The sequence below is a fragment of the Cololabis saira genome, chromosome 7 (assembly GCF_033807715.1).
Source record: "Cololabis saira isolate AMF1-May2022 chromosome 7, fColSai1.1, whole genome shotgun sequence".
Classification (NCBI taxonomy): domain Eukaryota; kingdom Metazoa; phylum Chordata; class Actinopteri; order Beloniformes; family Belonidae; genus Cololabis; species Cololabis saira.
Genome location: NC_084593.1, coordinates 681482 through 693641, shown reverse-complemented (window position 1 = coordinate 693641; position 12160 = coordinate 681482). Strand labels below are relative to the sequence as shown.

General features: G+C 41.0%; 1 protein-coding gene across 1 annotated transcript in view; it reads left to right on the top strand.

Annotated features, from left to right (window-relative positions):
• b4galt1l (DP-Gal:betaGlcNAc beta 1,4- galactosyltransferase, polypeptide 1, like) overlaps positions 1–12160 on the top strand; it is a 28933-nt gene that overhangs the window by 16207 nt on the left and 566 nt on the right. The window contains exon 5 of the mRNA XM_061724699.1: positions 6664–6768. Within this exon, the coding sequence (XP_061580683.1) occupies positions 6664–6768 (105 nt within the window). The remainder of the gene's footprint in view (positions 1–6663; positions 6769–12160) is intronic.

Genomic DNA, 12160 nt, shown 5'->3' with positions numbered 1-12160 from the left:
TTACGGGACGAAACTAGGGCTGAAACGATTCCTCGAATAATTCGAGTAATTCGATTACAAAAAATGATCGAGGAATTTTCTCTGCCTCGGGGAATCGTTTAATTTCACCATCTCAAAGCCTCGTATTAGATGACACTGATGCACCAGACTGATACCGAGGGCCTTCACCATCAGCCGAACCTGACAATTTACCCTCTTGAATTAAGCTTAGCTTTCTATGCTGCCATTCATGTTTTTTGCTTTAACAACAAAAGTTCCTTTTGTTGCTCAAAACTCAAAACAGTATCTGCAGAAACTGAAGAACGAGTCCCCACACCAGGTTTAAGAATTCCTTTCTCCAACAAAACTGCCTTCACACTTTAACAGACTCCTTTAATTTTCTATCTGCTACTTCAAGCTCATACTTCTCAGCAATTAGCAGCAACTGGTCCTTAGTACACTGATCTAATAGTGCTGCTGACGGCGAATCAACAAATTCATCCACTACAGATGCCATGCTACACTATCTACACAAAGTGACAAAGAAAAAATAAATAAATCAATACTTTAAGTGTTGGAACCACAAACAAAGCCTGGGGGAAAAATAAACAAGGAAAAAAGGTAAACCCAAAAGTAAAGAACCAAAAGGAGATGGAGATCCCGGCCAAAAAGAACAAAAGAGGGGTAAGCACAGGGCCAGCCGCGCAATGGGCCGTCGGACCATGCACTTTCCCCACTAAAGAAAAACCAGGTAAATCTATAACCTTAAACAAAACCGATAACAGGACTACCGGCAATCTCCAACTCAAACTAAAATAAGAAAACTCTGCCAATATGGACAGAGGAAAACACACCTTCCCCAAGACCAGTCTCAAAGTTCCAACCCTCACCTTATTTATTGCAACCAAAGCATTACAAACCACAAAAACAAAACTTAAGGACAGATGCTTTCCTACTCCCAAACTCCACCGACCAAAACCTCCTTCAAAACTGAAAATCAGGGAGAGAAGAATCATATGTGGAACTCCCAACACTGGCACCTAACTAATTGGCTTCAACAGGTGCTACCAATAAGATAAGATAAGATAAGATAAACCTTTAAATAACTCCAAATACAACTACGGCCAAACTAAAATTCCTAACAGGAACACAAACCATATGCCAGCATCAAAAATCAATAGTCAGACCAAAGGGCGAGCCACCATTTTGTCACACACCGGGCCAGTTAGTGACAAAGAGGGAGTCCACACATGAGTCACCAAATTCAAAAATGTAATTTATTAAAGTAAAAATTAAATCAAAACAAACCAAAAGTATATGTAGGTTTAAATGTAGAGTGTCAGTCATGTATGCTGTGTGTGGGTGAATGAAGTATGCTGAGTGCAAGTATTGTGCAGGAGGAAAGAATACTTAGTTCCCCATTGGCAGGTGGAAACCCAGAACCAGCCCCTAAATACCCTGGCTCCCACACACACACACACACACACACACACACACACAAGTGAGGCCAATTGGGCTGACGACCTGCCACAACTTCCATCCAGGAAGCAGAATGACCAATCAGGAGGGAGAGGGGCAGGCCGTCACACGCCCCGACTACATTTAATGCAACACAACATGCTGACGCTGCGTAAAGGGGGGAGAGCTTAAAGGGGGAAGAAAGAGGCGGCAGGCATGTTTGATTTTTATAACATGCCATGCTCAGGCAGTCTGTAATGGCCCTGACGGGAGACACATGTAGCTCAGCGTTTAACTTTTATTTTTAATCCACGCTATATTCTTCTGGTCTCTTCTCCCATGTTCCCCCTCTAAAGCCAAAATCATTGTCCCGCATTAAATCGACCCAGAGCCTACGCCGCAGCCTACGCCGCTCTCTGGCGAGGGCAGAGAGCGCTGGTCGGGCTGGCGGTGCTGCGCTGCCATGCAGGCTCTTTTGCCACGGCTACGCAGCGACGCGCCCCATTTTACGTTGTTGTAACGTGGAACCATAAATCAGTCCTTACCCGGTACATAAACCTCTGTTCCCGCTACAGTTTTAATTAAAAGAAAAGGCAGAAAATGTCAGACAAATAAAAACGTAATAAAGCTAAACTGGGTAGTTTACAATTTCAGCTCTGTAATCATTCATGGATAAAACAAGTAGCGCTGGTGCCTAATGTGCTCCAATACAGCAGGTCTCATAATTTTATTTTGAACACTGCCAATACTCTCACTTAAAACTTAACTAGAACATAAAATTAGCTTGACACAAATGAAAGTTCAATTGAAACACGTGGAAAAAACACCCAACCTTTTAAGTTATGTGTGACACCAGGTGCAATGGCATTTCTAGGTTAGAAACAAGGATCTTCAACATCAACAAGGTCTTCAAATGCACAGCCATGAACCCACTGTACCACATAACTTAGTCCTAGTGATGTCAACTAACATCTAACATCTTATGTATATTTAGAATTTTTCTTTAACTAAACAAAAATATGTTTATCCGATTACTCGATTAATCAATGGAATTTTCAGTAGAATACTTGATTACAAAAATATTTGATAGCTGCAGCCCTAGATCAGTATCAGTATGTGACTTCAAGACAGACAAAGTAAAGACAAATTATTGATTTGTTTCACACTCATGTCACAGTCACCTTTCCATACGATTAAAACATACATAGACCAAAAACAGTATTACAAAAGTGATCTGCAATCATTCAACAGTGAATTAACCCCATTTGACAATTCTACATCACTACACCTTCATTCAGGGCTTAGAATGATAGAAAACTATATTACTCAATTTCTCTGCCTCCTCAAGAGGGGAGTTTCTCACTTGAAACACTAAACAAAACACCCTCTGAAGCTCTTGTGTTTTCCAGCAGACAAAAAGTCTCCTTTGCAGACACAGATCCAAATACAGTTATTTGTATCATTTTAACAAACATTTCCCCATAGAAAATTTAACACTCACCAGTCTCCAAATGAGAAGACACTCCCTCTGGATCCACCAAGCCTCATCCCATGCAGCTTCTCGTAGCACTTCTTACACAAACAATCTGATCTGCAGCTGATTACACACTCTGCTGTAGCCGTTTATACACATAGACACAGAGCTGCAGCTTGTCACGACCTTTGGACTGCTGCAACATTTTGCAGCAGGCTCTCTCATCCACTTCCCAATTTCCCATCAAATCACATTTCTTATACCATTCTTTTTCACAACTTTCATAATTTTATTCTTTTTCTCTTGCTTGCATTTTGAACATTTTGATCAGTTTTTGCTTTTAGCCTTAAATTAATTGATTTTCAATCTTTTAAAGTTCCTGTATATTATTTTGCACAATATTTTTTCACTAGCTTTTATTTCCTAGTTTGTAGGGACGTCTCCCATATTAAGCATCTTTTAGAAATTATTTTAGGCATAAGTTTCCGTTTAACCACGCATCTGCTATTTTAGCCAGCTATTTTTCTTAACTTTAAGTTTCTTTTAGCTCATAAGTTTCCCTTTTTGACAGTTTAGCACTGATCTTTTCAGTGAACAATTGAAACTTGACTTCACAATTTTAGAAACCACAACATTGTCCATAAACAGTTTCAGTCATGAACATTAAACAAGAACATTAGACAAAACACACATTGGCCAAAACAAACATACACAAAAAACCTAAAACCCCATTCCAAATAGAAACCTCCTCTCGTTGGGTCCCCAGACCCGTGGGTGTTGGTGAAGTCCATGACTTCTCCACAGTGGTCCCAGACCACAGGCTAACCCCTTTAGCCCCATAACCCCATCTTTTAAAGCAACATATTTAAATACCCTAGGTATTTATCGAGAGGAGCATTTCTTACCCAGTCTCAGATGCCCTCCCTGGCTCGAGGAACCCCGTCACCGGGCATCGTCCTGACGCCTCAGATGTTGGGGTCTCGGGTTTCGGTCACCAAAAATGTTAGGTTTAAACACAGCATTACATAAATTCATAATGAGAAAAGACACAGAGACTACCTTGGAATGAGTTTTTAGCGCACTCCTGCAGGAGGGGGGAGAGCAGAGGAGTGCAGGGCAACTGCCCTCATTGAGAACTCCTGAGCTTCCCCAAGATCCTCCCTCTAGAAGATGCTTTTATTAAGAAACTTTGACAGGAATTGATCATATGAGGACAATGCATAGTAAACAGTAGACAGTAGACATTGGGTAGTGGACAATGGGTGGAAGTGATAACGTATGATTGAGTCCTGACATTACAGTGGTGACCTGTCACAGGACAGTTCAAAACCTAGTAGATCAGGAAGTGGCTGATGTGGCTTCTGTTAGCCACTCATGTGACAGTTTCACAATGACAAAACAAGTTCAAAGGTTGATTTACCTCACAGGGGCCGGCACAAGAAACTACAGGAACGATGGACAAAAACGATAGCTATGAGATATTTATAATAAATAAAAATGGTAATGGAGAAGAGAGGAAGGGAAGAGGAGAGGAGAAGAAGGGTGAGAGGCACCGCCCAGCGGATCATGTCGGTGCCCCCCTGCAGCATAGGCCTATAGCAGCATATCTACCACCAAGCTATATTTGAGACTAACTATTATAGTCTTGTTCTATAGCTGCAACTATGACTACTGACTCTAACACACTAGAGTTTACACTACCTAGAGATTTACCAACACCAGCTAGAGGTTTACTAAACACTAACTATAGGCTTTACTAAACAGAAAGGTTTTAAGTTTAGTTTTAAAGGTGGAGGTGGTGTCAGCCTCCTTAACCCAGATTGGAAGTTGGTTCCATAGTAATGGTGCCTGATAGCAGAACGCCCGCCCTCCAAATCTACATTTAGATACTCTAGGAACTACGAGTAAACCTGCACTCTGAGAACGGAGAGCTCTGCCAGGAACATAAGGCACTATCAGGGGCCTCATCTATAAAGCTTGCTTGCGCAGAAAAAGCACTTGAAAGTTGCGGAAGCCGCCATCTACGCAAATCAGATCTAAAAAGAAAAAACTAACCGAAAAATCTGCTTATCTTTACGGCAGCCAGGACCCTCCCGTAGGAATTTACTTAAGACACGGGGAACTGGCGACGCAGGGATTGAGGTGGTGAAATGAAGCCAGATTCATGTCATACTCTTAATAATGTCATCACACATCACAACATATATCAGACTTAAAATAATAAAATAATAAAATAAAATAAAATAGCGCTGATCGTGTTTCTCTGTGTGTGAAGCTTAGCTGTCAGTCAGGACTCTGCTGCTGCTGCAGCCTCTTCTTCACCCACCGCTTTAGGACAGAACAAATGAGGGGCTGCGTTTAGGGGCCCCACGGAGCCCCTAAAGGGACTCAGATTTTTTTATATATATGAGTTTTACGCGCGCGTGAAACCTTTACGTGCAGGTGTATGGTGCCTAAATTATGGTCCCGCGTTAAAACGACGCAGGGCCTACGGCGTAGGGTACGCGGGGACGCGCACCCTACGCCGTAGGCTCTGCGTCGGTGACGCGGAACCATAAACCCGCCCTGAGCAGCTCTGAGGGGAGACGGGAGAGGAGGAGGGGGGGCGGGGGGTGAAGCGGGGCTGCGCGGCCGTTTTCGTATCGCTTTCATACAGTGTCTTGATAATTTGCAGTTTAAGGCTGAGCCTACCGTTAGTTTTTAAACTGTAAAAAGTAAGGGGAAAAAAAACATGATTTTGAAAAGACGGGGGGGCATGTCCCCCCTGTTGCGCCGGGGAACTCACGGCGTTTAGTGCAGCAACGGCGTGCTGCCACTCACTCGCTTTATTTTATTGTATACTATTTATATAGTTATTCTAACTTTTACTGTGACCACCAAATAATGTGGTTTTCCTGTCCTCCACATCATCTACAACATCTAGGTCTCCGTGAAAGTCAGTGTCACGGTGGCTGCTACTTCTAATTCATTCTGACGCCAAACAGGTTGCAGGAAGCCACTGCGCATGCTCAGTAGGCTCATCCATATGCATTTATGGGCGTGTAGAGGGCGGGATTAGAGGCGGATTCAGCTGCGCAGGTCTGTGATTCATAAAGGAACGTTGCGTGCAAATCTGCGTGCACATGGTTTTATTGATCCGGCATTTTGCGCCCGGCATTTTCGGCTTTTGAGCGTACGTGCACTTTTAGTATGAATCCTACGCAGTCCATTTTAAATGAGGCCCCAGGTCTTGTAAATACTGCGGAGCTAAGCCGTTTTGGGCTTTATATGCAAGTAATAAAATTTTAAATTGGATTCTGAATTTTACAGGTAGCCAATGTAGCGACGCTAACACTGGAGAGACGTGGTCTCTCCTGCTGATTCCTGTCAGTACTCGTGCTGCTGCATTCTGGATCAGCTGCACATTATGCATTTCGAGAAGAAAGTCAAAATGTCGAGAAAAAAAGGTCGAAAGGTTTAGAAAAAAGTAAAAATTTCGAGAAGTGTCGAGATTAAAAAGGAAACGAAAAAGGAAGAAAAACAGGAAAAAAAGGAGAGAAAAAAATGGGTCAAACATTTTTGAAAAAGCTCCAGGAGCCACCAGGGCGGCGCTAAAGAGCTGCGTGTGGCTCTAGAGCCGCGGGTTGCTGATCCCCGGTGGTGCCGGACCCTGGGCCGGGTCGGGGTTCTGGGTCGGTCTGGGGGGGTCCAGGTGGTTCTGGAGGGTTCTGGATGGTTCTGGTCCACCGGGTCACCCTCTCCTCTCTCCCCAGGATCGTGTTCCGGGGAATGTCCGTGTCCAGGCCCAGCGGGGAAATCGGCCGGTGCCGGATGATCCGACACAACCGGGACAAGCAGAACGAGCCCAACCCTCAGAGGTACCGGTACCGCCTATACCCGGGTCAACCGTGTTAACCGGGTCGCCCACCCGGTACCGCCCTGCCGGGTCACACGGTACCGCCCAGCCGGGTCACCCAGTACCGACTGGGTTAACCGGGTTAACCCTGGTCACACATGTAGTTACACCAGATAACCAGTTAACCCTGTACTTAAACCAGTTAACGTGTAATTAAACCAGTTAACCGTGTAATTAAACCAGTTAACCTGTAATTAAACCAGTTAACGTGTAATTAAACCAGTTAACCGTGTAATTAAACCAGTTAACCTGTAATTAAACCAGTTAACCTGTAATTAAACCAATTAACCATGTAATTAAACCAGTTAACGTGTAATTAAACCAGTTAACGTGTAATTAAACCAGTTAACGTGTAATTAAACCAGTTAACCTGTAATTAAACCAGTTAACCTGTAATTAAACCAGTTAACCTGTAATTAAACCAATTAACCATGTAATTAAACCAGTTAACGTGTAATTAAACCAGTTAACCTGTAATTAAACCAGTTAACGTGTAATTAAACCAGTTAACAGTGTAATTAAACCAGTTAACGTGTAATTAAACCAGTTAACCTGTAATTAAACCAGTTAACCCTGTAATTAAACCAGTTAACGTGTAATTAAACCAGTTAACCTGTAATTAAACCAGTTAACCTGTAATTAAACCAGTTAACCTGTAATTAAACCAGTTAACCGTGTAATTAAACCAGTTAACCTGTAATTAAACCAGTTAACCTGTAATTAAACCAGTTAACCGTGTAATTAAACCAGTTAACCTGTAATTAAACCAGTTAACCCTGTAATTAAACCAGTTAACCTGTAATTAAACCAGTTAACCTGTAATTAAACCAGTTAACCTGTAATTAAACCAGTTAACCCTGTAATTAAACCAGTTAACGTGTAATTAAACCAGTTAACCCTGTAATTAAACCAGTTAACGTGTAATTAAACCAGTTAACCGTGTAATTAAACCAGTTAACCTGTAATTAAACCAGTTAACCTGTAATTAAACCAGTTAACCTGTAATTAAACCAGTTTACCTGTAATTAAACCAGTTAACCTGTAATTAAACCAGTTAACCTGTAATTAAACCAGTTAACCGTGTAATTAAACCAGTTAACGTGTAATTAAACCAGTTAACCCTGTAATTAAACCAATTAACCCTGTAATTAAACCGTTAACCCTGTAATTAAACCGTTAACCCTGTAATTAAACCAGTTAACCTGTAATTAAACCAGTTAACGTGTAATTAAACCAGTTAACCTGTAATTAAACCAGTTAACCGTGTAATTAAACCAGTTAACCGTGTAATTAAACCAGTTAACCTGTAATTAAACCAGTTAACGTGTAATTAAACCAGTTAACCTGTAATTAAACCAGTTAACCTGTAATTAAACCAGTTAACGTGTAATTAAACCAGTTAACCCTGTAATTAAACCAGTTAACCCTGTAATTAAACCAGTTAACCTGTAATTAAACCAGTTAACCTGTAATTAAACCAGTTAACCCTGTAATTAAACCAGTTAACCCTGTAATTAAACCAGTTAACCCTGTAATTAAACCAGTTAACCTGTAATTAAACCAGTTAACGTGTAATTAAACCAGTTAACCCTGTAATTAAACCAGTTAACCCTGTAATTAAACCAGTTAACCTGTAATTAAACCAGTTAACCCTGTAATTAAACCAGTTAACCTGTAATTAAACCAGTTAACGTGTAATTAAACCAGTTAACCCTGTAATTAAACCAGTTAACCTGTAATTAAACCAGTTAACCGTGTAATTAAACCAGTTAACCGTGTAATTAAACCAGTTAACCTGTAATTAAACCAGTTAACCTGTAATTAAACCAGTTAACCTGTAATTAAACCAGTTAACGTGTAATTAAACCAGTTAACCCTGTAATTAAACCAGTTAACCTGTAATTAAACCAGTTAACGTGTAATTAAACCAGTTAACCTGTAATTAAACCAGTTAACCGTGTAATTAAACCAGTTAACCTGTAATTAAACCAGTTAACGTGTAATTAAACCAGTTAACGTGTAATTAAACCAGTTAACCTGTAATTAAACCAGTTAACGTGTAATTAAACCAGTTAACCTGTAATTAAACCAGTTAACGTGTAATTAAACCAGTTAACCTGTAATTAAACCAGTTAACGTGTAATTAAACCAGTTAACCTGTAATTAAACCAGTTAACCCTGTAATTAAACCAGTTAACCTGTAATTAAACCAGTTAACGTGTAATTAAACCAGTTAACCGTGTAATTAAACCAGTTAACGTGTAATTAAACCAGTTAACGTGTAATTAAACCAGTTAACCTGTAATTAAACCGTTAACCCTGTAATTAAACCGTTAACCTAATTCTGGAAAAGGCAGTTTCAAGCCAGTTATGTGACTATTTGTATAGAAATGATCTGTTTGAAGTCTTTCAGTCAGGGTTCAGAATGCATCATAGCACAGAGACAGCACTTGTTCGAGTCACGAATGACCTCCTTATGGCCTCAGATAAGGGATTAGTGTCCATACTGGTTCTACTGGACCTCAGTGCTGCTTTTGACACTATAGATCATGGCATTTTACTGCACAGGTTAGAGCATGTTGTTGGGATTAAAGGGACAGCTCTATGTTGGTTTAAATCATATCTATCTGACAGGTTCCAGTTTGTTCATGTACATGAGGTTTCTTCAGAACAGTCAAGGGTCTGTTATGGTGTTCCGCAGGGTTCAGTGCTAGGGCCAATCTTGTTCAGTTTATACATGCAGCCGTTGGGAAGTATAATCCAGAATCACGGCATACACTTTCATTGTTATGCTGATGATACGCAGCTCTATTTGTCTATGAAGCCGGATGAAACAGAACCGTTAGTTAAACTTCAGGCATGTCTTAGGGACATCAAGGACTGGATGTCCAGAAATTTCCTGCTTCTAAATTCAGATAAAACAGAGGTTATCATTCTTGGTCCAGAGCATCTTAGGAAGGGATTAGATGGTGTTGCGATGGCTTCCAGTGCAACTGTGAGAAATCTTGGTGTTATTTTCGATCAGGATTTGTCGTTTAAACCATATGTCAATCAGGTTTGTAAAATAGCCTTTTTCCATCTCCGTAATATTGCAAAGATTAGGAAAATCCTCTCACAGAGTGATGCAGAAAAACTAGTTCATGCGTTTGTATCTTCTAGACTAGATTACTGTAATGTGTTGTTAGCAGGATGTCCAAGTAATTTGCTGAATAGGCTCCAGCTGATCCAAAATGCAGCAGCACGAGTACTGACAGGAATTAGCAGGAGAGACCACGTCTCTCCAGTGTTAGCGTCGCTCCATTGGTTACCCGTAAAATTCAGAATCCAATTTAAAATTTTATTACTTTCATATAAAGCCCAAAACGGCTTAGCTCCGCATTATTTGCAAGACCTGATAGTGCCTTATGTTCCTGTCAGAGCTCTCCGTTCTCAGAGTGCAGGTTTACTCGTAGTTCCTAGAGTATCTAAATGTAGATTTGGAGGGCGGGCGTTCTGCTATCAGGCACCATTACTTTGGAACCAACTTCCAATCTGGGTTAAGGAGGCTGACTCCACCTCCACCTTTAAAACTAAACTTAAAACCTTTCTGTTTAGTAAAGCCTATAGTTAGTGTTTAGTAAACCTCTAGCTGGTGTTGGTAAATCTCTAGGTAGTGTAAACTTTAGTGTGTCAGAGTCGCTCCTGTAGTTTCTTGTGCTGGCCCCCCCTTCTCCTCCCTTTTCTCTCTTTTGTCCATGTTGCAGCATCCTTTGCCGGACACCGGAACCTGCAGGTGGTCGTGGGTGGCTTGTAGCTTGCATTACGGAGCACAAGTCTTTCCCTGACCCTGCACCCCAACCTGGGACTTGCTGATTGGGCCGGAGCTTCGGGAGCTGTGTGCTGGCCTGCGGTCCCCACCCCTGGTCATCCCGTTGCTGCCCCCCCCTTCTCCTCCCTTTTCTCTCTTTTGTCCTGCAGGTGGCCATGGGTGGCTTGTAGCTTGCATTACGGAGCACAAGTCTTTTCCTGACCCTGCACCCCAACCTGGGACTTGCTGATTGGGCCGGAGCTTCGGGAGCTGTGTGCTGGCCTGCGGTCCCCACCCCCGGTCATCCCGTTGCTGCTTCCACCTGCCTGCTGTGCTGTTGCCGTCCCTGACCCACCAGTCTGGCCCTCGGCAGGAGGGTCCCCCCTGATGAGCCTGGTCCTGCTCAAGGTTTCTTCCCTCCTAAAGGGGAGTTTTTCCTTGCCACTGTTTGGCTTAAGGTTTTTCTCCCACTAGGGGAGTTTTTTACCTGCCATTGTTTATGTAATATCTGCTCGGGGGTCATGTTCTGGGTATGGGTCTCTGTAAAGCGTCTAGAGACAACTCTGTTGTATTAGACGCTATATAAATAAAATTGAATTGAATTGAATTGAATTAACCCTGTAATTAAACCAGTTAACCTGTAATTAAACCAGTTAACGTGTAATTAAACCAGTTAACCTGTAATTAAACCAGTTAACCTGTAATTAAACCAGTTAACGTGTAATTAAACCAGTTAACCTGTAATTAAACCAGTTAACCTGTAATTAAACCAGTTAACGTGTAATTAAACCAGTTAACCCTGTAATTAAACCAGTTAACCCTGTAATTAAACCAGTTAACCTGTAATTAAACCAGTTAACCTGTAATTAAACCAGTTAACCCTGTAATTAAACCAGTTTACCGTGTAATTAAACCAGTTAACCCTGTAATTAAACCAGTTAACCTGTAATTAAACCAGTTAACCCTGTAATTAAACCAGTTAACCTGTAATTAAACCAGTTTACCCTGTAATTAAACCAGTTAACCCTGTAATTAAACCAGTTAACCCTGTAATTAAACCAGTTAACCTGTAATTAAACCAGTTAACCTGTAATTAAACCAGTTAACCCTGTAATTAAACCAGTTAACCTGTAATTAAACCAGTTAACCTGTAATTAAACCAGTTAACCTGTAATTAAACCAGTTAACCCTGTAATTAAACCAGTTAACCTGTAATTAAACCAGTTAACCTGTAATTAAACCAGTTAACCTGTAATTAAACCAGTTAACGTGTAATTAAACCAGTTAACCCTGTAATTAAACCAGTTAACCCTGTAATTAAACCAGTTAACCTGTAATTAAACCAGTTAACCTGTAATTAAACCAGTTAACCCTGTAATTAAACCAGTTAACCCTGTAATTAAACCAGTTTACCGTGTAATTAAACCAGTTAACCCTGTAATTAAACCAGTTAACCTGTAATTAAACCAGTTAACCCTGTAATTAAACCAGTTAACCCTGTAATTAAACCAGTTAACCTGTAATTAAACCAGTTAACCTGTAATTAAACCAGTTAACCTGTAATTAA